We start from the raw sequence: 25,560 nt of genomic DNA on the forward strand, positions 1-25,560 counted from the left end.
GAGGAAGGTGACAAGAGTGGAAGAGGAGGATGAGAAGACAAAAAAAGATGAAGAGGTGGATGGAAGTGAGTGCGATTGGGGGAGGCGGAGGAAGACAGGTGTGATCCTCCACAGCTCGGGTGTTTGTTTAGCCAAGAGCGGCAGCAGTAGAGAAGAGGATTATGGTATTACGGCCAGTGTCGTTGGTCATGTGAGCTGGCGGGGGCGACACTGACCCTGCTTACCTTCTCTTGGTAAGTAAGCTTAGCCTGGCTGTGAAGGAGAGGTCACACACACACAATCACACACACACACACCTGCCCACCCATCTCTCTATCTCCAACACAGTCTCCTCGCCTCCTCTACCTCTCTTTAGTTTTCTTACTTAACTTTTTGCAGCTTTTCTGTCTTTTTTTCCTCATTCCTCCTCCCTCTCTTTCTCCCCTATGTCACATTTTATCTCTCTTTTTAATTCTCTTGTCTATTTCTGTCTCTACACCTCCCTCCTCCCTCCCTTCTCGATCTCTCTCTTCCGGATGTCGGGCTCCTGTTCGCTGCATGTTACACATGCAAAGCTTATCTATGCCCTCGCAAATCCAACAGGATCGCTTGAATTTCCTACATGGACGAGTGAAGAATAAAACAAAAGACAGAGGAATTAAACATCTTGATGTCAGGAGCAGGGAGTCCGACGGTGTCCACACTGTGAGGAGTAAATACAGGAACAACTCCGGCCTCGGTAAGTTTCACTTGTCCTGATGACTTGGTTCGGCTTCCGATCAACATTTGTCCAGTTTAAGGGCTTTAGCATTTTTGATTAGGTTTCATTTAATTCAATTTTATTGAATTTGCATGATGCAACATTTTCAGTTTGAATGACCGTGACTGTGAGATTCGGAGATTTGTTTTTTAACATGGGAACAAGGTTCAAATTAATGTCTGTGTTTTGTCAGTAGTCGTTAATTCCAACATGAACAAACAAGCCCTAAATAAAACTACTGTAACAAATGATTAAATGAAAAACGTACTGATATTAACTAAACCTCGTCTTCAGAAAAATGTGTTTTAGTATGTTAAGGTAGAAAGTGGTTTTAAATTTAAACTATTGAACTGACATCTCTTTGAGCATCTCACATGAAATTCCATTTAGCACCATTGTATTGGAGAGGCTGTGGCTGTAACTCGTGTATAACCTCAGATTACAAAACTATACCAACCTGGCCACACTACAGCTCGGAGAAGGTAAAAAAAAAATACATTTGTTTTCAAAGGAAAATCACTTTTCTACATCATTGTGTTCACTTGCTTCACTAACCTGCTGTGTGTGGTGTAAATTGTACTTTTGACTGTTTCTAGGCAGCAAAACTACCCAAAAGATCTAGAACAGTTAAAATAGAAATGTCTTGAAAATGTAGAAATTGCTAAAATATCATATCAGATATAATTGTTTCTATATGAAGATAGACACGTCATAGAATAGCCGAAGTGGGAAATGAAAAATGGTATCTAACAATAACTAATTTTCGCATTCCAGTGTCAGTGGATAAACTGTTGAACATGTTGACATGAACGTTTACATATTTCATCACTAATACAGAGATGTACACAACTACATCAACACATCTACACATATTTCTGTAGCCTTGTGGTTCTGAAACAGCAGGAAACTGTGATTTACTAAATTTGCAGGTGTGACCGACACACGTGAGTATTACAGGTGTGAATGAGCTGGCGTATGGAAGACGTTTTATTCAGGAAACGTCATTTCATGTAACACAGCAATAGGTTTGAAGAACTGCAGATGCAATATCTATATTACTGCAAGCAACACGTGTGATGAAACTCATTGACACTACTGAGGCGTTTTCATTATATATATATATATAATGAAAAAGCCTCAGTAGGTTTTGACTATTTGAGGTGTTTTATTAAATTGGATAAAATATCATTTAAACGATATGATACTATATGAAACTGTATCGTTTATCCTGTATATTGTATCTCATCTAAGAGCCAATGATTCACGTCAGGATGTATTGATAACTACTTGATAGATTTCAGTACACACACAATGTGTTAGACGAAAAGGGCTTTGCTCTGTGAGGAGAGAGGGGATGATGCCACAGACAGAGCAGGAAAGGTCAGAGGGTCGCCAGAAAACAATTTGGACTCCATCACTGGAGGCCATGAAAAGTCCCAGCACATTTTCTGAGAGCAAGAAAAGAGCGGAATATGAAATGAAGGTGACTTGAGCAGCGTCTGACACTGTCATTGTTTTTGGTTAAAAAAGTACTACTGTTGTGTTTTAATGTCAGTCACTGCAGGGAAATTCACCTGCATTTGTAAGGCTTTATTGACAACCTCGGTAGATGTTAACAGAAAATAAGAGAGAGGGCGTGAAAGAGGGATGACGTGGAGAGAGAGAGCCAAAATTAAAATGGGACTCTCGTAGTTATTTATGGTCTTGACCACTTGGCAACAATCTTCAGAGCAAACACAAGTAACCATCACCCTCCTGACTACACCCGATCTGTCTCACAAAACATGATTTAAAATAATACGTCCTTACACTATGTATACTGTTATCACGCTGCTCAAGGTGTTGTATCATGCAGACACAAGAAAAAACATCCACAACTTTGTCAGATGATGACAAAACACTAAAGTAAAGTAAAGTGTGTTCTGGACTTTGAGGATTTCCTTTCCCTGAGCAAATGTTCTGTAACACCTAAAAAAACTGAAACCATTGTTGAGCCAGAGCGGTGATTTGCTGTGGATCGACTGCACTGGTTCTTTTCTGGGCATCAGATGGGAGTGACGCATGTATCACCCTAATCTCTGCTGATTTCACTGATTGGATCCTACCACCGTTTCCTCTCGCTTCATTGAGCAGCAGCACGGTGAGGGAACATGAGGAGGCAGAGCAGCACTTTAATCTGCCCACAATCAGGAGGCATCAGTCTCCGAAGTGTCGATAACTGAAAACAAAACAAACCTGCAGCATAGACTTTCTAAAAGAGTGTCTGTGAATACAAAAGAAAAAAGAAAAAGAAGCCTGTTGCTCGACACTGTGGTTGACGTTTAGTGCTCATTGTCAAACATTGAAAGGAACAGTGATTCTGCAGCTTATATTTGATTGAAGAGCTCAATGTTGTGTTTTTTTGGCACAAATAATTGTCTCCTCAAGTGCAAAACAAGATATTTAAAAACTGTCTGATGGTGACTAGATCGAATCCGAGTCCCCGCAGGCTGAAACAAGAGATTTCTTTGTGTTCTCGGCTCAGCGTGGTGGCGATTATGGGCGAGGAGCAGACAAATGAACTGTGGGATGAACACAAAATTAAATTAGAATTAGTGATGCAGTGTTTCCAAATTCATCAGTTCCGTCTTTTGCTGAGGGACATTAATAATCAATATGTTTAGTAAATATAATAATAAAAAGTCAGATATTTTTTAACCTCTATGTAACATACAGGCTGACACATTGGATCTGTAATCGTTGACATGTAACCATTAAGGCCGAGGTGTTTTATTTTTTGCTGTGGAGGCGTTGGGCTCAGGATCAGCCTGTGCCCAGACAGAAGAGTAAACACAGACCAGCAGCTTAGTCTGACCAGATTATCCACATATCACGGTTACCATTCACTACTACCAGTGAATGCAGGATTACATACAGTATGATGAGATTACAGCTATTGGAATGAAAAAGGTAACAGATAAAGATCACACTGTCGAAAGCAGGCGATGATAACATGAAAGGATGGTTCCCCCCGATCGTGCTTGAAGACAAACACTGTATCACATTGGGTGAATGGTGGAAGAGAAGAGATATAGGACTTCTATCTATTTTCTTATTTGTGTGTTTCTGCGAATATACTTTAAAAGCACTGTAGGTAAAACTTTAGATAACAGCCAACGGGTTTATGTGTAAATATTTTTTGAGGAAGAGCAGGAATCCAGGTGGTAATAAGTGTGCCCTAAATAAATAATTACAATATGTTACTTCTTTCACAACAGCTACATTATGAAAAGGAGTCACACTAACTCAATGTTTTTGAGACCAGATCTAATTTGCCGTTCTTTATTCCGGGAATTCAATAAAACTGAGTCTCTCCTTAAAGATTAAAAAAAAGAGAGATATAGACAGAAATATGCTGAAAGAATCATTAAATCATCTTATCGCAGACTCACCAGATTCTAAATCAGTTAAAGAAGAAAGAAAGAAACGTGTTCTCTCTTTCTTAGAAACACAGTGCATTCTATGACCTCTGACCTCCTTAGTATTAGTGGCTTATTATGTCGGAGATCTGGTAGCTTATACAACTGCTCCTACCCTGTCACGGTGGATAAGAACATGCTTAAAATGCCCTGAGGGGGAAATCTGAGGGATTACTGTGCAATTTAAAAAAAGTAGAAACCTGCGATGTAGGTGTTGGAAAATATAAAAGTTGTTAAATGCTGAAGTTACATGTGACAGGTATTTATACTGAGTGATTTCACATTCAATTTGCTCATTAATCACTGTAGTTGATGCTGTGTTACAATCAGTCAACCATGCATTCGTGTTTATGATTAAGTTAGTAAAACATTTTTTTTTACATTGGGCTCCTACTTTGGTTAGTGTTTAACATCACAGGGAAAATTAACTTGACTAAAGCAACATTTAAATCCAACAATGAAGTGAAGCCGCTTTCATTACTGCTCTTTTCTCTCGTAAAAAACAAATCAAACTTCATCATTACACTATTTGTTAAGATGTGATGTCCCTGAAAACACCTGCATGTTCCAGCCACGCAGGAGTTTTCACTTACTCTGCCTGCATATGATTTGGACACGAGTTTGACACCACATCATTCTCTAGCATAACTTCCACCTGAGCAGAGGTTTATTCAGCCAGAATGAAGACTGAACACGTGTGGCTGTGCAGGACCTTGTTCTGAAGTTTTCTATTCATGTTGGAGAAATCTCACAATAGTCACATGCTGTGATGGAACATTGCCCCTTTGATTGTTTTTTTAAACGTTCTCAGCTATCTGTGTTGACAGACTAAGGTAAGGTTGGTTAGTTACAGTTATTAACATGCTTTGCTTAATCTGTAGTGAAATGAAAAAGCCTGGTTTTATTTATTCACGAGTATTATATATCTATGTATTTATAGAAAACACAAACCATAAATAAACGAAATACACAGAAAAGGTATAATCTGATAAGCGAGGGAAGATACATGAGATAGACAGATGCTTCCAAACAGGATCACTCAGGATCTCTGAGCCGTTGATGTATTTATATGAAAACTATGTGTAGTTAACAATATGTCAGATTTCAGTACTGAGCATTGTACAGTACTTTCCATCATCATCTTCATCAAATTACATACAAGGATGAAAAAATGGTGTTTATTCCTCCAGTAGAGTTCGATTTGCCAAATCTATACGAGTTCAGTAAAATGAGGATTTTATTATATATATTATAAACATTCCCCAAAAACCACAAACATTTTAGGAACTGTAGATTCAAACCTTAAAACATGATTATAAGAAAAACAATTGATTGAAAAATTTGACTAGTATGAATAGGGTTGTTTACCGAAATGCCAATCAGACACCAGTTCCTTCACGACTGGTATCTACTTCCCACATCAGCAGGCAGGGTGGGCGTCCCTGGCCCCAGCGGTGACGAGACAATTGATGAACAGTTTGGAGCTGGAGTACTTTACTGTATTAAGCACTGAAACTGTTATTTAGTGTTAAATTATTGCAGTTGGATCAGGTTTTTTTTTTATTATGTGATTTTGTCAATTTATTAAGAGTTGATTACTGGTTTATATTTGTAAAGTTTACTCTAAACTGTTGACATTATATATGGTTTATTTCAACTTAACAATTTACCTTAGCAATATAAAGTATTGATTGAGCAGCTTTATTTATTGGAGCAGACTGTCAGACTGGTTTTTAGCTGTTCCGAGTCAGAGCCGTCACCAGTTCCTGTGCCAAATGTTATATTCAACGTTTTGTCTTGATTGTAGCAACTACACATAATTGCCACCCAGGAACATGCTATTTTAAATCAGTCACAGTGGTCGTGGTGGTGACGTGGTCTCAGACTTCTGCTTCCTGTTTTCATATTTTCTGCTGCATGTTTAACTAGAGCAGATAACTTTTTTAGTTAATCAGGCCCATTAATGACAAGTATATTTCTGTTATATGTAATGGCTTCTTCATGTGCATGAGTGAAACATTTCATACAATACTTCCCTTTTTGTATTCGGCAGCACGGTAACAAGTGAGAAAGCTGCTTACTTGTCAAAGGTTTTTTCCAGTCTGTGATTTGATCTGATTTAAAAAAGAAGATGTAGGAGACGCAGCTTCTTTTCTCATCACTTCTATTATTTTTCATTCCAAACTGCACCACATCAGTCTTCATACTTTTATCACTGCATTTGTTCTCTCCCCATCATCTCTCAATAACACAGACTAAAGCCTCATGAACACACACACACACACACACACACACACACACTGACAGGAAAAACACTGCAGTGATCAACTTCAAAGTTTGTTTTCCTGCTGCTGCTGATGCCTCAGTGTTAAATTATTGATGTATTAAAAGTTGCAGGTGGTCTAACTAATTGTTGTTTGGTTTAAACTCCAAAAGCAACATCCTATTTTCTGAACGTAGTGCTGTTTTTTTATGTCCAATTGAACCTTCAGCTAAATCTATCAGAATAAAACGTGTAATATGTCAATGAAAAGTAGTGTAGTTAAATAATATAGTCCTATAGAAACTTTAGATCTTAAGTAGTGGTGTATTAAAACTGTACATAAGTGTTGTACGCGGATGTGTGGCTGTCTTTGTCTGGCTGTTTAGCCTGAGTGTGACTGCTGTCATTTATTAGCACTGAATTTATTATTATCCTAATGAACGGAGTGACGCACACAGTGGTCATCTGAGTGTCAGTCTCACAGCATTGAGCTGAAATTCAAAAATGACTCATCAAGTTAATTAAAAGGAAACAGTGTGAGTCGGAAAGCAACATGCATGCAGTCGAAATACTTATTGAACTTGTATAAAGCTTCTGGTGAAATAAGATTTTTATAACAAATGCTCCCCAACCAGCATTTTCAACTGGGAGCTGTGAGAGAGAGAAACTGCCACTGCTACATATTTTAGGATTAAAAGCTTAATTATAGAACCTCAAATGAAAAGGAAAGATTATTTATTACCACAACAATACTACTAATGCAACAATGTGTCTGTCCTGATTGTTGGATCATCTTCCTGTGTGTGAACGTGTTGGAAAACAGCAGTGAAAGATCTATGACTGAACATTTGTATAGATAATGAGTTGGCTATAGTGGAATTGGGTGTCTGAGGGCAATCACGTGAGGTTTACTGAGTTTTTTGTGTACCTCAGATATGAGATTCTCTACTTAAGCTATAGCAAGCTGACTGGACAGATATTTATTGAGGATAATCAAATAATCATCTATTTATTTGTATCTATTTATTTCACTGCTCATTGTATTGCTGTATTGTTGTTTTATTCTACATTTGAACTGTATTGTTAAGCATCTTGTATTATACCGTTGCACAAAAGGTTTTTTATAAATAAAATCTGGTTTGATCTAGTTTCTTAATAATGAAAAGATATGTTCATTTGTTAAGGGACGTCATGTTGGCTGAGAGAAACAGAAGGCCACTGACGTACGGTGTAAAGAAAAGATTTAAGATGAGGAAAAAAGAGGAAAAATGTTACAGAGAATTATGTGTTTTGAATTTTAATAAGTAGTGTTCACTTTGTGAAAAGTTAAGATCTGGTATTTCATCAGCCATTGCAGAAACTGGACAGTTGATTGTATCAAAAGATGTGGAGTGGAAGTCACTGGTACTTTCCTGCATCAGGTATAAAATCATACCTACACCAGCTGTCAACATGACATGTGCCTCGTGTAACCGGTGAGAAATCTATGATCTGTACAAATATAGCAAAACTGAATCAAAACAGAAAGAAAAGTTAATATCAGGAAATCGGTTCTGTGATAGAAGATTTGAACCAGTCACAGCAGATCAGTAGTCAAGCCAAGAAGCCATGGTAAATATTTAAACTCCTAGGGGAGTCCTGGCGACGCTAAACAAGAAATAGGAATATTGTTTGGATTGTAGACCTTTTCAACCCCTGAGCTTTTCCACAACAACTCTTAGGGAAGTAATAACAAGCACAAAACGTGTTCAAGTTGCTCTGTCAAATGTAATTAGAAACTAAATTGCCTATGTCTTTCACCCGGCTCTGCTCTTGTCATCATTATTTTGATAATTGTCTATGTCGTTCATAACTGTGTTGTTTTCTGGTAACACCTTTGATGTGAGGTTTGTTTGTCCTCATTAGTTGTGTGGCGGTGCCAGAGAAAATTGCGCACGTTAAAGTGAACTAATGGATGACTGATGTGTGCTGTATAATATACAGCGTAGTTCATGTAAAGGACCAGATTCTCTTTGCCACTTGTGTGTTGGAGTTTAAGTAGGTTTTTGTTTAGTGTTGAAGTTTGAAATAACCAAGAGGAATTTTCTGCTGCCACCTCAATAAAGCAGAGCACAGGTGAATGGTGCCTAACACAGCCGGTCCCAGTTACTCAGAATAATCCATACATATCACTTAACGTTTGGACTGTTCATTCAGTAGAAGTTGGATCAAATAAACATTAACTTAGAAAATGTGTAGTATATCATATTACAGACTGGTGAAGGTTTGATTTCTTCTCCGTTTTACAGGAACATGATCGGCTGTGAAGGCCTGACCGGGTGAGAGCCTGAGAGGAGGCCGCTCCAATGGCGTGGATCGAGCCCCGATCGCGTCCAGACGCAGAGCGAGAAGGACAGCTGACACCTTACAATCTCAGGACTCAAATATCCGCACAAGCATATTCATCAACCATTCCTCAGGTCCAGCCTTCAATTTTAGCACCCGTCCTCATCCTGCTGCTCACTGCCTTTGCAGACCTCTGTGTAGCTGGTCCACCCCAGCCAGCCCGGCCCCCTCTCCTGTCTGGACAGCCTTTCATCATCTTTTGGGGCATCCCCAACTCTGCCTGCTCTGGTAGGACAGATCCCAGATCTTTTGGGATGGAGCAGGAGGGCCGGGTGGCTCTCTTTTACGAGGACATGCTGGGGAACTACCCGTATTTTGTAGACAAAGACACTCCGGTTAATGGGGGGCTACCGCAGCACACGCGACTTGATAACCACCTCCAGAAGACACAGCTGGACTTGGAAGCAGCTTTACCTGCACCGAGGTATCTTGGGTTGGGGGTGCTGCGCTGGGCAGAGTGGTCCCCCCAGTGGTTCAGGAACAGAGAGAAGCAAATTATGTATCTGGAAGCATCGAGGAACCTGCTGAAGAATTTCTTCCCTAGCTGGACTCCGGAGGAGGTGGAGAAGTGGTCTCAGGTAAGATGAATAGAATTCAGGGGAAGACGGGACAATAACAACAATGGAAAAATACAATTGTGCAAGTAAAAAAGGGAGAGATGGACAGACATGAAAAGGGAAGAAAGGAAGTGGTGAGGAAGCATGGGTGGATACGAGTGGAAAATAGTAAATGGTAAATGGTCTGTATTTATAGAGCGCTTTTCTAGCCGTGATGACCACTCAAAGCACTTCACAGTACAGTTACTTTGCCATTCACCCATTCACACACACACTCATACAGTGCAGAGAGGGACAGCACTTTTTCTATGACATCAGCACAGCATTCTGGGGCAACAAACAGTCACATGCTTGGTCAAGAAATAGTCACGTGAATACAACCTCCTCTAACTCTTGGCAACAAAATGAAAAAAACATGTTCTGAAAATGTAAAACTATTCCTTTAACTATCCTATAACTCCACTCCTGCCATGAAGCGGTCATGCTTTCCGATCTGTTCCATCATTGGCCCAGAGAAAACCAGTCACTAATTATGTTGGTGTGTCCATTTCAAATATCCGAGGGGGCTGAAAGGTGATCTTTATTGATCTTGTCGCAGGTGGACTTCGAGGCAGCCGCCCAGGCAGTAATGATGGAGACGCTACGGGAGGCCAAAAGATTACGGCCCAAAGCATTATGGGGTGTCTCACCTTACCCCAGCTGCTACAACGGCAACCCTGCCCAAACCATGCTCACCAATTACACCGGCCAGTGCCCTGCTGCAGAGATGGCCCTTAACGACGAGCTTCTGTGGCTCTGGAAACGAAGCTCCGCCCTCTACCCGCTCCTCACTCTGGAGAAGCTGCAGGTGGGCAACATGAGCAGCTGACGGGAAATCAATCACCCGTGAAAAGTCATGAAAGGAGCTTTAGCCTACATGACAAATATATGACTTTACTACTGTGGAAGCACTTCATTGTGTAACATGTTCCCCTTTTCTAGGGCGGGACCTCAGGAGCCAGACTTTATTTATCCAGTCAAGTAAGAGAAGCACTGCGAGTATCATCTCTGACTGGGACGGCGTTTGATCTTCCTGTATTCCCACTGGTCAAGAGCGTCTACACCTCAACTAATACCTTCCTCTCACAGGTGATGTTTAATATCTGACACATCTGCTGTATCAAGTATTTGATCCAGATGTACATACAAGTAGATTCCCATAGTAACATGGCTCTGATTAGTTATTAGCTTTATATGTGGAAAGGATAATGAATAAAGCTGGAAGTGTGTTTTTATTACTATTGTTCTGCAGCTTCGTTAAAAGGTGTAGACGTGTGGTCAAACTACTCGAGACTTCATATGATGAATGTAATAGTGCATATACTGTTTTTCTACATTGATGTAAACCTGCTTAATTTAAAACTTGGCAGTTTAACACAAAAGTGTGTGACCGTCCACATGCTTCTCTCTGCAGACAGACCTGGTCAACACCATAGGAGAAAGTGCTGCATTGGGAACAGCTGGAGTTGTCATCTGGGAGAGAAATGAGACTAAAACAGAGGTACACACACACACGCGTGCACACACACACACACACACACACACACACACACACACACACACACACACACACACACACACACACACACACACACACACACACACACACACACACACACACACACACACACACACACACACCCAGCTACCCATTTATCATTATTTATCCTTGTGATAATATCCTCTGCCGAGGAGGTTATGTTTTCTGCACATGCCCGTTGGTTTGTTTTTCAGCAGGATTTCGCCAAATCTACTGAACAGATTTACAAGAAAAGGGAACATGGGGATAGAAAGAAAATAATGGAATAATATTTGGATCTTGCTGAAAACATATTGACTGGTCCGTAGAAGTGTGTGCAGCATAACTGAATTCAGGGGGACTGCTGGGCCTTGGCGGAAGTATGCGTTCTTCTGATTGCCAATCTAGTTCTCTATTTCCCCCCCCAGATTTCAGTATATAAACAACTATTTTTCTATAAAAAAAATGTCACAACCAGCTTATGACTCACAAATTCTCTATTTCTCCCAGTACTTCAAACTATAACATGACACGTTTAAAAGGAAAAAGAAAAAGAAAAGGAGACACACTGTGTTTTATAAATCAGCCTGTGCCACTGTCCCTGCTTCCTGTTGAAATCAAACTGTCTGCCTGTTTGTTTCCCAGAGAGAGTGCCAGGACCTGGCAGAGTTCGTCCGCCAGGTCCTCGGACCATATTCCATCAATGTAACCACGGCAACTCGGCTTTGCTCAGCTTCTCTGTGCCAGGGAAAGGGCCGATGTGTGCGTCAAAAACCAGAAAGCTCCGCCTACCTCCACCTCCAGCCCCCATCTGAAGTAGTTGAGAAGGTGACGGAAAAGGTGGGAGAAAGTTCATTTGACTTGTTTTCAGGGTTAACTCTGGATTATGAAGCTCTCTGATCCCAGTTATGATTAAAACTGTGCACAGGCACAGATGCTGACAAACATCTGTTTAACCTCGTTCAGATATAAACCAGACTCTTTCTGTCTTTGGTCTCATTTTGGCAAAGTCCTCAAAGCAGCTCTGTGTCATTACACAAAGACATGACACGATCCACTGCTTCAGGGGAACTTTAGGGTCTTATGCCAGATGAGTTTCTAGTTAATGATCTAAATAATGTTCTGTTTTAGTTAAAAGTTGTGAAAAGTGTTAATTCAACTGGTCATTTTTAAAACTACGACTAATGGTGATTATAAAAATCAAACTACTCTCATTTATATCAAATGTACAAAACTGAAGTTTTAGGATCATATAAGCAATAAAAAACGGTGATTATGTTACAATATGTTTCAGTCTTTAAATTAGTGCAATATTTGAGGAACCACAGTGGAATCATGCTCATGAAAAGGTTTACAAACACATACAGTATGAGAGGTTGGGGTCAAACATTGGGTTGAGGTCCAATGGCTTGGTCAAATACTATAAATATAAAAATATAATAATAAATACAAATAAAATTCCTGAAATTATTTATTTCTGACCAATGAATAATCACTTGAAATATTAGAAATATTAATATAAACACTTAAATCATGTATTAATGTCAATATTTTTCATTCAGTGTGATGCTATGATAATTTTTGGGAGAGGGCCTATTTGACTTTTCTCATTTTCTGCCCATGAAGAGTTGCTTCATAAAATCCTGTGCAACACATAGTGAAAGAAATGTGTAAAGAGAGAGAAACAAGTTGTCAGCTCACAGTGTTCTGTCTGTGGAGAGAGTTGGAAACAGAACAGCTGATTTTGAGTCATGTCTGATAAAGACAACTCGTCGTGATTTAAAATAAGAAGAGGAGCATCTTCACTGAGTGTAAGGAAGCAGAGAGGAAACAGTAGCTGAGACACAACAGAGAAGGATAAGTTTTTACCTTTATTATTAAGTATGAATTTTGATGTTAGTGCAAAACACTATGAATATAACATTTTATTCCATTTTGAATTTTAGCAATATATTATTTATTCCTCAGTTTTCAGACAGGTATCGTAAACTGTTTTATTTTCTCTGATATTTAAGGCAACACTTTTTGCTCATGTTAATGTTTTTTTCTATCAATCTTCACAGGCAGAGGCAGCAAAAGCCACAGACCAGCCAGACACAGACACTAAACCAGCTGAACCAGACCCAGCTGAGATATGGAAGAAAGATTTCCAGTGCCAGTGGTACAAGACCGCAGACGGAGACGTCTCCGACCAACAGCCCCCCAAAGACGGAACGTCTTTTGGGGGAACAGTAGAAGTGAACACTGTAGAAGTTGTGGGAACTACTACAACAGCATCTACAACAGCATCTACAACAGCATCTACAATAGCTTCTACAATGAAAGGTGCCCCTGTGACTGAGTCAAGCAGTTCACTGAGCAGTTCAGTGGATACTGTGAGTCCATCGCCTTCACTGGAGGTACCTACAGACGGTGGTACGAATCCCCCGAGTGCCCCTCACCTGACTGTTCTGCTGCTGCTGGTGATTGGACGTCTGTGCCTGGAACCTTAAAATGTGAAATAAACCTGCCTTCACCTGGAAGGTCTGGGCTATAACAGCCCTTCTTAAGTGCCCTTGAGCAAGACACTGAATCCCTGCTTTGCTGCAGATGTGCTGCTTTGTAGCTGAACATGACCTTAGAGCATCAAAAGAAAAAAACACTATGTCCAGTCCTTATCACTGGATGTGCCAAGAGACAGTGGTATAAATACTGGCTGTATTTTAAACCTTTTCTCTGAAAGGAGAAAGAACGTTCCAGATCATTGTTATTTTGATTATGATTATTATTGTCATGTCAAAACACCAGTCTTCCAACCACAAATACATGAAAACAGTCTGTAAAACTGTAAAAAAAAAAAAGGTTCTTTCTTTATTATTCAGTGCACTTATGTGGAAATGATTTCTTCATTATAAGGCCATTATTTACAAATCCACATTTCAAAAGGACTATTTCTCTGAAATTTATTCATTTAAGATCAAAACCACTGACAATGAAGAGTGTAAATGATCCAGATTAACACAGAATATTCATAAATCCCTTTTCAATTCTTTGAGCATTACAAGTAAATTACATTCCCTTTTATTTTACTGAAGTTTCAGCAAAAATAATTTAAAAAAACAGATTAAAACTGGATAAATTAAAACCAAAACTAAAATGGCACTCAGTGAGCGCATACCTCTGCCAAGGCCCAACAATCCTACACATGATTGTGATTGATACTAACTTATCTTTTTGTCATTAAAAATTAAAAGAAAGTTGAAAAAAAGACCATCTGCATCTACACCCGTCCCTCCACTACATTTGGCGGAAACTTGTTGAGTAGTTTTTGTGTAATCCTGCTAATAAATAAACCAAGAAACAAACAATCAGACGCAGGTGAAAACATACAAACACACGAGGTAAATGGTAACTGACTGCATTGGTTTGTAATTTGGGTGAAGTGACGTACCTGACTGACCTTGAAGAGCCGTTGCAAATATTTTCATTTGTGCTTTAATTTAGAGTTAAACGTTTAATAGACAGATCTCTATGTGAGATTTCAATCAAAGAGAATTTGTGTAAATTTTGGCGTACAAATATTTCATATTCTCAAAAACACCCTTTGGTGTAATTTATCACCATAAGGTAAATGACTGTAAGAGGCATATGTGCTGAGCTGCAGCACAAATGATCAGAGATATCTGGCTCCATTCAACACAGTCCTCTCTGAAATGTCACAGTCGGAAAAGCACGGACGTAAACAATGAAATGAAAAATGGCTGGATTCCATTTAGCTGCTTGCGGCTCAGGGAGCTGGTGCTGTGCATGCTGGCTCACTGTCACGGCTTACTGGGGCATTTTAATAGCAAACACCCATCAATAATGCTATCAGTGACACCGGTGCTCTTCCTACAATGGTAAGTCAAAGGGTCTGAGTCCCACCAGCAAGTAATGAAGGCTCCTTTATGTACTGTATAATGTTGGCTAATGGCTATGAATGCAGTATCTGTTCTTTCGAAGGACATACCTCTGAACATAAAGAAAAAAAACACATAAGTCTGCATTATTTATGTAAATATATTTTTATAAGTCTGTGTTGTTTATATCTTGTTTCTTTCTCATCCACATCCTGCAGTGCTCCCTGAGGCAGAATATCGTACAAAAGACTCAAATGTTTGTTTTTGCAGCTCATGTAAATTTATTTGTTATTTTTCATTAAAATATACACTCAAGACGAAGGGTATCTAAATCATTTTTAGTTACAGAAAGAGATCATATGTACACGGGTGCATCTGATTGTACAACAGAAAATCCATGAATCATACATTTATATATATTGTGAACCAGAAAGTGACATTTCCTCTCATCTCCCATGTTGAGGCTCCTTTCTTCCAAGATGCTTAAATTTCAACTCTCTGGACAGTTTTACCTTCATCTGAAAAAGAACAGTTCATCCTTACAGCCTTGGACGTGTTTGAGTTAATTTCAGTATCATCCAGGGAACCAGGGCGATTATAAACTTTAATATGAGCTTTTTAACGATGCTTCCCCCTCTTTTTCAATTCTCCCCCGACAATTTTCACAAAACTTTGCCAACGACTTTGAGGAAATGTTACACTTCACGCAATCGGAGCTTTCTGTGTAGCCTACAACATGATCTTTACCCACAGTAGTGAAACCACATAAAAAAGGTGCAGAGCTGCATGTAGAAACACGATGATTCGATGATGCTGCTGCTAAGAGCTCCACTTCCAAATTTGTCCCTTTGAAAAGATGTTCATTTTATGGTAGATTTAGGCATCAGAATTATGGCCAAGAATAAAACGTACTTACAGCTTCCTGCTCTATTGCACCGTTTTGTAAATATTCAAAAGCTCTGAAGTGTTCCATAAAAGGAAGCTATCACACAACACCTTTAACACAACTCAAGCCAAATTACATCCTGCCTGCCATCAGTAATAGGTACACGTACATAGATCTAGTACACGTACTAGGATTTACTACAGATCTACCTTCCAGTGCAACGACAGAAGTACCACAGTCTCTTCATTAAATCAAGAAGAATGCTCAACGAGAGCACATGGCTTTGGCCGGTTAAGCAGGAGACACTGCTGTCGTTCAGTGACTCTTGACAAATACTCACTTTCCAACTTGATTTTATGTGACGCGAGTCCACGTTAGTTCAGATCCAACGGTTGAGTCCCGACTCCGTCCAGCAATAGTTCCCAGGTTTAACTCTCCTCTGTTCCATCCTTGCCATTTTGAAGTCAACAAAAAGCTAGAACTCGCTTGTTTGACTGTTCAGTACAGTCAGAAGCCAACATTAAAGCAAGCAGAGTGTAATGAACAAACTTCCCAAATTTCAATACACATGTCGATGCAGAACAAATGTTGATTTTTGTTGTAACTTTTTTATCCACCAACGGTTGACGATTAGCAGCTAAATTCAGTCACTGGCTGGCAATGTGCCGGCAACAATTCATCGAAAAGAATTGAATGGATTGATTTGAAATTGAGCTCTGCTAAGGGCTGATTTTCAACTCTCGACCAATTAAAAAAAAAACGTTGGAGACCACAGACATAATGACAGATTAAACAGATTTCTAATCTTATAATCTTCAGAGCACACACGCACTGGACGATTTGGCCAGAACGTCAGAGCACACACTTGCCGTTTGTAGGAAACGATTTTACAGTGGAGAGTCCAGAGACTTGAAATCTCACAGAAACTGGCAATATCTTCTTCTTCAGTTTTCTTTATGGTGGTTTGCAAAAAACTATTAGGTGCATTACTGACACCTTCTGAACTGGAGTGTGGAACACTCGCGTCATTAAACGTGACTTCAGAAGAAATACAAAAGCTGGAGGAGGACTGATGTCGTGTGTTCTGTTTTGCAGCCCAAAAGCCTCTATCTATTGCAGGTTTCCGCCGGATCCGATTCGAGATCAGGGAGGCTCCGACTCCGACTATTTGGGCAGATAATCGGCACCAGGTGACTTCCAGTCGGGAACGCCCTGCGATTGTCTGAAGGTGCAAATCGGGTCTAAAACCGGCCTGATTATCCTCTAGTGTGCAGCAGCCTGAATGCGTATTTTATTTCTTTTAAATTGACTGAATTCATGAAGTGTTTACACTTTATGAATTCATCTAGAAGTCAAATCATGAGTATGTGAATCTTTTCAAATATTTAAAGCCACTGCGAGAAGATTTTTTTCTGGTTACGGTCTCAATAAGATTTTAGATTGCACTGACACTGATGTGAGATTTCAGCCCAAATGATTCATGGAGCTAATCAAACAAATTAGAGAAGCAGCTGTGTAATTTAAATGGTGTTTTTTTTGTTTAATTGATTGACAGTCTGAGAGAATCTGAGGGGGAAAAGCACTCAGTCTCACTCTCTGTCTCATTACTCCTGACAAACAGCCTCAAGCAGCAGTTAAACCCCAAATGCTCCAGTGGAGCTGGTCAGTGGCCACCAGTGGAAAAATCTAGCAGAGCCGATCAGTGATAAACACAAGCACTGTTTTATTTATTTGGAAAAGCATGCACTAGAAAACAGAATAAATTAAAAAAAATTTAAAAAAGCAGACAGACCGACAGAAAGATGTGATGCATCGCTCAATTCATTTATTCCCCAATGAAAGAATTTAATCTTTGTTGCATAAGATTAAAAAACAGACTTTCTGTTCCTGTGCAAAAGTCACTGTCTTCTGAGCAGTTTGTACCGGTCCCTCTTCATAGCAAAAGACAGACACAGAGAGAGGAACATCGCCCCCATGTGGAGAGGAGAGGTTAGTGCAATCTGAACCAAGCGGGCTGGACGGATGACAACACACTTCCTGCTGCAGAGTGGGAACAGCGGGCGTCTACTCCCAAATCTTTGTGTGCGTCTGTGTATGTGTTTTCAGGGCACTTGGCCAAGTGTCTCCAAAAATGGTTAATCTTCGAGATTGTATCTGAGGAAGTGAGGTTGCTTTAAAAAAAAAAAGGGAAAAAAAGCTCAGACCCGAGAGCAAATTAAGCGCAATTCATCTGAGATCGCACAACACAAACATGGCCGCTTCGAACAATGAACAAGCGGAGGGACTATGAGCGCCAATCATCCAGCATGCCTAGTAACAGTGGTTCAAGGACTCCAGTGGTGCACTTAATCTTCACCGCAGTATGTGTGTGGTACCTGCAGATGGGTGGAGTGACTTGCAGACAGCCTCGCTCAGGATGTGCTTGATGATGGTTCTTTGCAGCTGGGATGTGTTTTCAACCCAGACGTGCGGGTTACTTGCAAATCGCCTCAAGAGCGTCCAGTGTGCGTTTGATGTCACGGATCTGCGCGGCCAGGGTGTGTATCGGCTGCATGGAACGATCCAGCTCCTCACAGCGAGCCATCAGCGTGTACATACCCTGTGGTAGCACATATAATAGGCACACAAAGAAAAAGCTGCTTTAATATACAGTAAATATCTGCCACAGCAGAAGAGAATAAAACTACCAGAACATGACAGGAATTGTAAGTTCAAAAAAGTTCTTTAACACCAATGATTAGAGTGTAGGATCAATAACTCTCGAGTCAGAAAGAAAACAAAGAATCCCATACATAGTCCATTACTTGTAATCACATTATTGACAACACCGTTAATAAAGCCCTGGGAGCGAATCAAGCACAACCTTTTATTGATTAGTGTCGTCAACAAAGCGACTGATGGACTGTGGGAGGGGAATTTTTTATTTCCCACATGACAAGAATAAAAAGCTATAATTGGGTTGCCCACTATGGCCTCATGTAAGAATTTGAGATATTTGAATTATAACAGTGCCAACTTTCTTTGCTGACTATGTGTCACCTTTATACTCATGTCCACAGATTCTCCCAGGCTATCCACTGAGTCTCTGTAGGTCTGGATGTAGCCCACACTCAGAGCTGTCATCTGGATGGACAGACAGATGGACAGAATCAATCAGTTGCACAGAAACAAGACAAAAGACATGAGGGTGAAAAATATGCATGTGAGGCTGAGAATAATACATGTGTGTGTGTGTGCGTGTGTGTGTGTGTGTGTGTATGTGTGTGTGAGACAACAAGAAGGTAGAAGATTTTGTGAGTGAGAGACAGTTGTGTGTTTACATCAAATATAGCATTTAGGAAGGTAAATACAGTCTGTACAATGAAATGTCTAATTTGGATACTCACGTTCTGGATGGTTCCATTGAGGCTGCGCATCATCATCTCCACACTGTGCGCCACTTCCTGTGTGTGTCTCTGAAGGTCCAATAGGACAGTGGGATCAATGGGTGGGATATCTGCTGGTCTCCGTGACAACCCCCGGCTTCGGTAGATTGGCCCAGAACAGTCCGCTGGGAAGAAATAATGATAACATTTGGTGCATCGTATACAATAATAGGGCTGCAACTAATTGTTCATTTAAACTGATTATTCTTTTGGTTTGTTTGTTAACACTCAAATATATAAATTGTAAAAGAAAATGGTGAAAAATGCACATCACAAGAGCTTATTAAGTTTAAAAAAAAAAGAATTACAAATTGTGAGCGATATTTAATTTCTAAGGATTTAAAACAGATTAAAGCAGCAAATCCTCACATTGAGAAGCTGGAACCAGCCAACGTTTGCATTTCTGCTCAATTAATGAAAAATAACAATTAATTTGGTGATTAATTTTCTGTTGGCAAACTTATTGACAGACAACAAACACATTTTACACCAGACCAACTGAAGAATTATTGCCACTGAAGAAACACCTGCTCTTAAACAAAGACTGCCAGCACCTATTCAAACTAACTATGGCACTTAACCAAAAGAACATTTGTGCCTCAAGGCGTCACATCTATAAACACATAAAGCCCGGGTGGCCAGTGAGCCAAAGAAACGAGTTTCCATCTCTGAAAAAGAGTCCTGTTAGACGGCAGCAGGACCTTAGTAATAAATCCCTGCAGTCTAAACAAAGTCTGCGAGTTATCCATCCTAATTGAATCAGCAGGTAGAGGGAATGAGCTGCCACTGAGGGCATACTCACTCTGTTCCTGGGTTTAAATTGAGTGGCCAGTTTTGCTGACGCTCTAATCCAGGGGGATTTTTCTCTGAATGAAGGGCAGCGCTTTGTTTTCTTTCTCCTGGAAAACTAGATAAGACAGACGGCTGCTAATGGACAGGCAGGACGTGGGCAACCTGCTGAACTTACAAAGAGGATTTAATTCATGCTCTAACTCATGCTTCACATGTGAGACATTCAGGGGGGAAATATCACGTTTCATTTTCTGGGGTTGACTCTCTGCAGTCTCATTAAAACATAATCTGATGCTAATTAAATCTGCCTGGAACAAGTAAGACAGAGAGAGCAAGGTCAAAGTATTTATATATAATATCTATCTGGTTAAAAATATCAGCCAGAGATGACTATAAATGGGGAAGTAGGTTGAGATACTGTGAGCAGGCAGTTTCTCTAGCCACTGAGCATAAATTGAATTCTACTGCACGATACAGAACCAACTATTTAAAAAATAATGAGGATGACAAAGAGAAAATTCAAGTTACCCTCAGAAACCTGTGGAAAAAAGTCTGATATTGATGTTTTTTTTCTTGCTGCTGCCATCGCTACCTTCACCAAGGTGGTTATGTTTTTCACTGCTGTTTATTACACAGGATTACACAAAAACTAATGAACAGATTTTCTCAAAAACCTGGTGAAAGGATAGGATGTGGAGCAAGAAAGCATCGATTAACTTTTGGAGCAGAATCCATTTAAGGGCAGATCCAGGAATCTTTTTTGTCTTTCTTTAACATTGAATAAGATAGGGCGCTTTTCAGTATTTTTGTAAAACTCTCAAGGGATCATGCAGAGATGTTGATGAAAAACAAAATCAGGCATACTTGATTGAATTTAAGGGGACTGTTTGTCCTTTGAATTAGTCTGTAACAAAGATCAAACTTTCACTGCTTACACTGTACATTGACTGTATTCATTATTTCAGAGCCTCTGCATGCTACCATGAATCAAGGTCAAAGAACACACACACTTATTAAAAACCGTAGTGAACACAAAATGGATCAAATCCGATGTAGCTCTACTTGAGAATGACGTACATCTTGTTGAGATCAGGCTCACAGGACAATACTGCTGCATTGTGAAAACTGAACAGCTGACGAGGATTCATACAAACATCCATCATTTTGTCACGAGCCAACAGTCAAAGCCATTCATTTGCTTAATATAGTGCATCGATTCTCAGTTACTTATGCTTTGGATATGACCAGAGCTGTGCATGAATGATGAGTAGTGGAATCTGACTGAGAGTCAGACACCCTGCACTGCAGTTTTAGAACCGCTGCCTATAAAAACGCTATTAACCTGCTGAAATGCCATGTCTGACACCTCCCTCCGCAGAGGAAAACACATGATAGTTCATCCCCTTTCATTCTCCTGACTCTGAAACATAAAGCCGTCATGAAAGCAGCCTTCATCACAGCATTGTGTGTACACACCTCTATATCAGTGCGTGTGCTGTATGCACACATTTCTTCTGCACATATCAAATACAACACAGTATGAAACACACAAATAGTACACTCAGTGTGAAATCCAGAGAGTCCACTGCAGCTTGTAAATCCCTACTGAAGTCTCACCTTTACAAGACGGCCTACGCTTAATGTCTTGTTAGTATTATTAGATATTACTATTATTAATTTGACTATTTTATGTTTTTTTAATATTTATTGTCTAAATTCTACTTAATTTTAATGTTTGCATAAATGTAAAAGTACTCTTTTTATCATTCTGTATTTGTGAGCTTTAATATCATTGAATAGAAATACAGTACATATTTACATGAGTTTATCTTTTATGATTATCCTTTAAATTGTCTTGGACAAATCTTGTGAAGTTTGTTTCTGCTCCACACTCACAGTCACTGCAGTCCAGACTTGGCTTGGAGCTCATCTTGATCTTCTGCTCCAGGTTCTTAGTGATGAAGTTAGTTAGGTCTCCATCCTGGCTGACCGTCCCCTCTAGCTCCAGAGCTGAGGAGATCGTAGCCCGTCGACCCTCTGATTGGCCACTTCTGCCCCCTCCCCGGGCCCCCAAACTGCCTACGGATAATACGCAAACATCAGCTAAATAAGGTTATAAAAGCTGATACTAATTAAGGACATAAAAAGATGAAAAGCCCATTGATATAGTCACAATTCCCACTACGTTTCTGTTACTTGTTTTACTGGTTTTAAATGTTATCATTTCAAGCAAGTAAAGAGAAGACGGATCACTCAAACAGATTTCTACCTCCACAAGCTTGGCTAATTTCATCCAGGCTCTTGCTATCCTGCATCCCCCGGACGTTGCGAACCCACACCTGGGCCATGACATGGGGCGGGCAGGGGCCATCATCTGAGGGAAGAATAGGAGGTGGGAGAGAGGAAGAGGAGGCGGTGCTAGGTCCGGGAGCAGAGGACGAGTAGTGTTGTGAAGACTAAAAAGGAGGTGGGGAGATGAATGAAGAAAGAGAGGATGGGAAAAAGAGAAGTTAAACAACTGCTTAATAAATCACACTGACAAAAATCATTACTGTTTATAATCCCAGCCTTTCATTTGATGGACAGCTTCTTTCCATACATTCACATTTACCCATTTTTTTAATGAAAATTGACTATTAGATATAAGGATTTATACGTTTAACATAGATAGATAGATAGATAGATAGATAGATAGATAGATAGATAGATAGACTTATTTGTCCTTTCGGAAATTCATCATGTGCTACATAGCACATGCTTTAGTTTATGTGAAGTATAGTGTCTCAGAGTGTATTTAAAAGAGCTAAGCCCTGATTGCACTGGCTTAAGTTTAGATCATGTTCATAATAACTGTTGACTGTTCGTTCTTATTCACATTATGCTCTCCACTCTACAGTACACGTCAGAAAAATAATCCTACAGTCCACTCACGTCCTTTTGTTGTCTCCCTGCATACGGATTCCTCCACTTTTTTTCATTCTTCTCATCCTCCTCCTCATCCTGTTTCTCCATCTCTCCATCTTCCTCCTCGTCTCGGCTGTCAGTGCTTCCGTCCACAGTCTCTGCCTCTGTCAGCTGTCTGTCCAGGGAGATGAGGTCTTCTCGCTGAGATGAGTCTTTGGTCTTTGTTGAGTCCCACACCAGAGCTGCACCAGGAGGCTCGGCAGTGTTGGAGGCCTCAGGAATGTCTCTGACAATGGATACCGATTCTGAGTATCCTGTGCATGTGTCAGTGGAGAGAGAGGGGTCTGTGTGCAATGATAAACTAGAGGTTCTCTCGTTAATGACCTTCTCTGTATCCAGGTGACCTTCGCCATCGTAAACTCTGTTTTCCACATTTATATGGTTCTCTGTGTGTCCGAGGGAGCCGTCCTCTGATGCCTCCCCAGAACAGGGCGCTCTGCTTCCTCCACACTTCACAGAGACATGAGGGCCGTTCCCTGAAACAACGGGTATCACAACCCCGTTAGCTGTTTCTGGCACTTCTGTGCCAATCACAGGGGAGAGACTCATCCCTCCACCTGCTGGTGAAGAAAGAGAAAATGTTAGGAGGATGAAGTTCTGCTATTTAAATCCACATTTAATAATGTTTTAATGATTGTGTCATGTGCCACTATTTACAAGGGGTAAGTATCAATTGAAAATTGTCAGTAGTGGACCAGTACCTATTTTTTTTTCACTTTCACCTTAATTTGATGAATACATTAGTTTAAACCTCTTGTCCTTGCTTGATGTATCAGAGTAAAATTAAGGTCATTACCTTGATAAGAAATAATCTGCAGGTAAAAATGTTTCCCAATTTGATTCAGGAAATATCTTCCAGGTTTCATTATTAAATGCTGCAGACACAGTTTGGTTGGTGCTCCAAAGTTCTGAGGCTCAACCCAGTTATAAAGAGCATGTCATTCTATGTTGTGCCATTCATGTAGTAGTGTAGTAACACAGCAACACAGTAACACAGAGGGGGAAATTGTTGAATAATAAACAGTTATATTTCCAAATTAAGGGAACATAATCAGATTTCAGTAAAAGTTCTGAATTCATGGATTGAATTCAAGAATTTCTTACAAGCTAATTAAGGTTGCAGTCATGTGACTGGGGGTGTGTATGTATCCATTCACACACCATGTGTATGTAAATGTACTGTATATATGGATAAGTGTTTCTATGAAAAGAAATGTGTTTGTGTGTGTATGTACACACGTGTACTCCAGCTAGTCGCACTGCTGCATAAGGTCAACAAAATACATTTTCTAGTCTCGTCACAACTTTACTTTTTCTCCTCATAAAGTATTTGTACTGCTTAATCTATTCATTCCTATCTTATCTACCCTGTGCCTTTTTGACTCAGTACTTAATGTATAAGTACTTACTTACTTATTGTGTAAATTATGCATTGTGTACTTTTATGTCTTCTCATATGTTTACAGTGGGGATCAGAAAGAAACTGCATGTCAATCCTGTGTCCTAGGCTGTACATGGCATGATTGACAATAAAGTTGACTGACTTTGACTAATGCGAATGTCTTACGTGTAATGTCTTATAGGCACATTCTACAAATGCTGCACTGCTTTGCATTGGGTTGTTCTCTGCAATTTTCTATGTGTTGTAGCGATCCCTATCGAATAAGCATTACAATCAAATGAAATGTTGCCATGTAGAAGTCCTGCACATCTGTCTGCTAGCAAACACAACAAGAGGCGATAAAGGGGGGCTGCAGTGTTTGTATGATAACATCAAGGTTATAAGAAAATAAGCTAAGAAAAGATAAACTGATGAGCAACAACAATCTCAGGCTGCAGACTGTAACTCAAACTCGAAACGTTGAACCCGGGTGTCTTCTTCTTGACCAGGGCTGTTGGATCATGTCAGCTGCTGATGTCTGAGGCAGCTCTGCCACAAATAAGCTGCATATCTTTTCTTATTCATGTGAAATGACGTAATAGTGGACTGCTTAGCTTCGCACTAGCTTATTCTGAGCTAACTTCGTGTGAACACTAGCTTACATTCTCTAGACTTCCAGCACAGACGTCCCGTTGTGTGAGAGACAAACTGCGACAGAGAAGTGAAGACGACGCGGAGACCTGTCCGCGATGAGGAAGTTGACGTGCTGCTGTCTTTAGCCGTCCTGCTAACTCGCTGTCAACGGTGAATGTGTATTGAATGGTGTTAGCGCGAGGTGCTAACGTTAGCTGTCAAGGCCTTTGAAACACAGTGTTTACAAGGTTCGCTCTTTACGGTCTGACACCGGAACACTACAGCGGGTGAATCATCTAAAGATGGCCACTTGTCTGTCGCTGAGGGTTCACAACAGTATCTCAGAGCTCAATGTATTAAAGAAAACACTCACCGGAGCAGTTCCTCTTCTGACAAATGTAACAACAACCAAGTCCGACCTGAAAATCCTTCCCCTCTAATCCCAGCACAACAGTTCCGCCTCACAATGATAACAGGCGTTTTAGACGATATTATTTAAAGTAGTAATAATACCAACTCTTTTCCAGATTGTATCAATACATACTGTAGTACTGAGTTTATTTTATTATTACCCACAGCCAGAGTCCAATGCTGTTCATTTGTATTTAACCCAAATGGAGGAGAACTGCTGTGTGCTGCTG

At 40.1% G+C, this 25,560-nt stretch overlaps 2 protein-coding genes across 5 annotated transcripts; one reads left to right on the forward strand and one right to left on the reverse strand.

Annotated features, from left to right (window-relative positions):
- The first annotated feature begins 106 nt into the window (after positions 1-106).
- On the forward strand, positions 107-15,153 carry si:dkey-72l14.3 (Glyco_hydro_56 domain-containing protein). 2 transcript variants are annotated; one of them, XM_035159187.2, is made up of 8 exons: positions 107-233; positions 555-718; positions 8,749-9,423; positions 10,001-10,249; positions 10,384-10,530; positions 10,856-10,942; positions 11,606-11,800; positions 13,024-15,153. In XM_035159187.2, exons 3-8 carry the CDS (start codon positions 8,806-8,808, stop codon positions 13,450-13,452), a joined length of 1,725 nt encoding a protein of 574 aa, XP_035015078.2. In that variant the 5' UTR covers positions 107-233; positions 555-718; positions 8,749-8,805; the 3' UTR covers positions 13,453-15,153. The 2 variants fall into 2 exon arrangements, with proteins under 2 accessions (XP_035015078.2, XP_035015079.2); XM_035159188.2 differs by having other exon boundaries at positions 141-233; positions 583-718.
- On the reverse strand, positions 15,100-25,560 carry borcs6 (BLOC-1 related complex subunit 6). 3 transcript variants are annotated; one of them, XR_004697035.2, is made up of 8 exons: positions 25,293-25,558; positions 22,873-23,465; positions 22,211-22,397; positions 21,838-22,020; positions 19,111-19,274; positions 18,764-18,847; positions 18,100-18,323; positions 15,100-17,895 (listed from the first exon to the last, which is right to left on the reverse strand). XR_004697035.2 is itself a non-coding variant. In XM_035159189.2 (7 exons), exons 2-7 carry the CDS (start codon positions 23,452-23,454, stop codon positions 18,198-18,200), a joined length of 1,326 nt encoding a protein of 441 aa, XP_035015080.2. In that variant the 5' UTR covers positions 23,455-23,465; positions 25,293-25,558; the 3' UTR covers positions 15,100-18,197. The 3 variants fall into 3 exon arrangements, 2 of the variants coding, with proteins under 2 accessions (XP_035015080.2, XP_035015081.2); XM_035159189.2 differs by having other exon boundaries at positions 15,100-18,323; XM_035159190.2 differs by lacking the exon at positions 21,838-22,020 and having other exon boundaries at positions 15,100-18,323; positions 25,293-25,560.

Source organism: Hippoglossus stenolepis, chromosome 6 (genome assembly GCF_022539355.2).
Source record: "Hippoglossus stenolepis isolate QCI-W04-F060 chromosome 6, HSTE1.2, whole genome shotgun sequence".
NCBI lineage: Eukaryota > Metazoa > Chordata > Actinopteri > Pleuronectiformes > Pleuronectidae > Hippoglossus > Hippoglossus stenolepis.

Excerpts from the sequence above, each read along its gene's own strand:
- si:dkey-72l14.3 (XM_035159187.2), top strand. The coding sequence starts at position 8,806 with ATGGCGTGGATCGAGCCCCGATCGCGTCCAGACGCAGAGCGAGAAGGA. Across the intron at positions 9,424-10,000 it reads AGGTGGAGAAGTGGTCTCAG|GTGGACTTCGAGGCAGCCGC; the intron begins GTAAGATGAATA and ends ATCTTGTCGCAG. Across the intron at positions 10,250-10,383 it reads TCACTCTGGAGAAGCTGCAG|GGCGGGACCTCAGGAGCCAG; the intron begins GTGGGCAACATG and ends CCCCTTTTCTAG.
- borcs6 (XM_035159189.2), bottom strand. The coding sequence starts at position 23,454 with ATGAGTCTCTCCCCTGTGATTGGCACAGAAGTGCCAGAAACAGCTAAC. Across the intron at positions 22,398-22,872 it reads CAGGGAGACAACAAAAGGAC|TCTTCACAACACTACTCGTC; the intron begins GTGAGTGGACTG and ends CCTCCTTTTTAG. Across the intron at positions 22,021-22,210 it reads AATTAGCCAAGCTTGTGGAG|GCAGTTTGGGGGCCCGGGGA; the intron begins GTAGAAATCTGT and ends TATTATCCGTAG.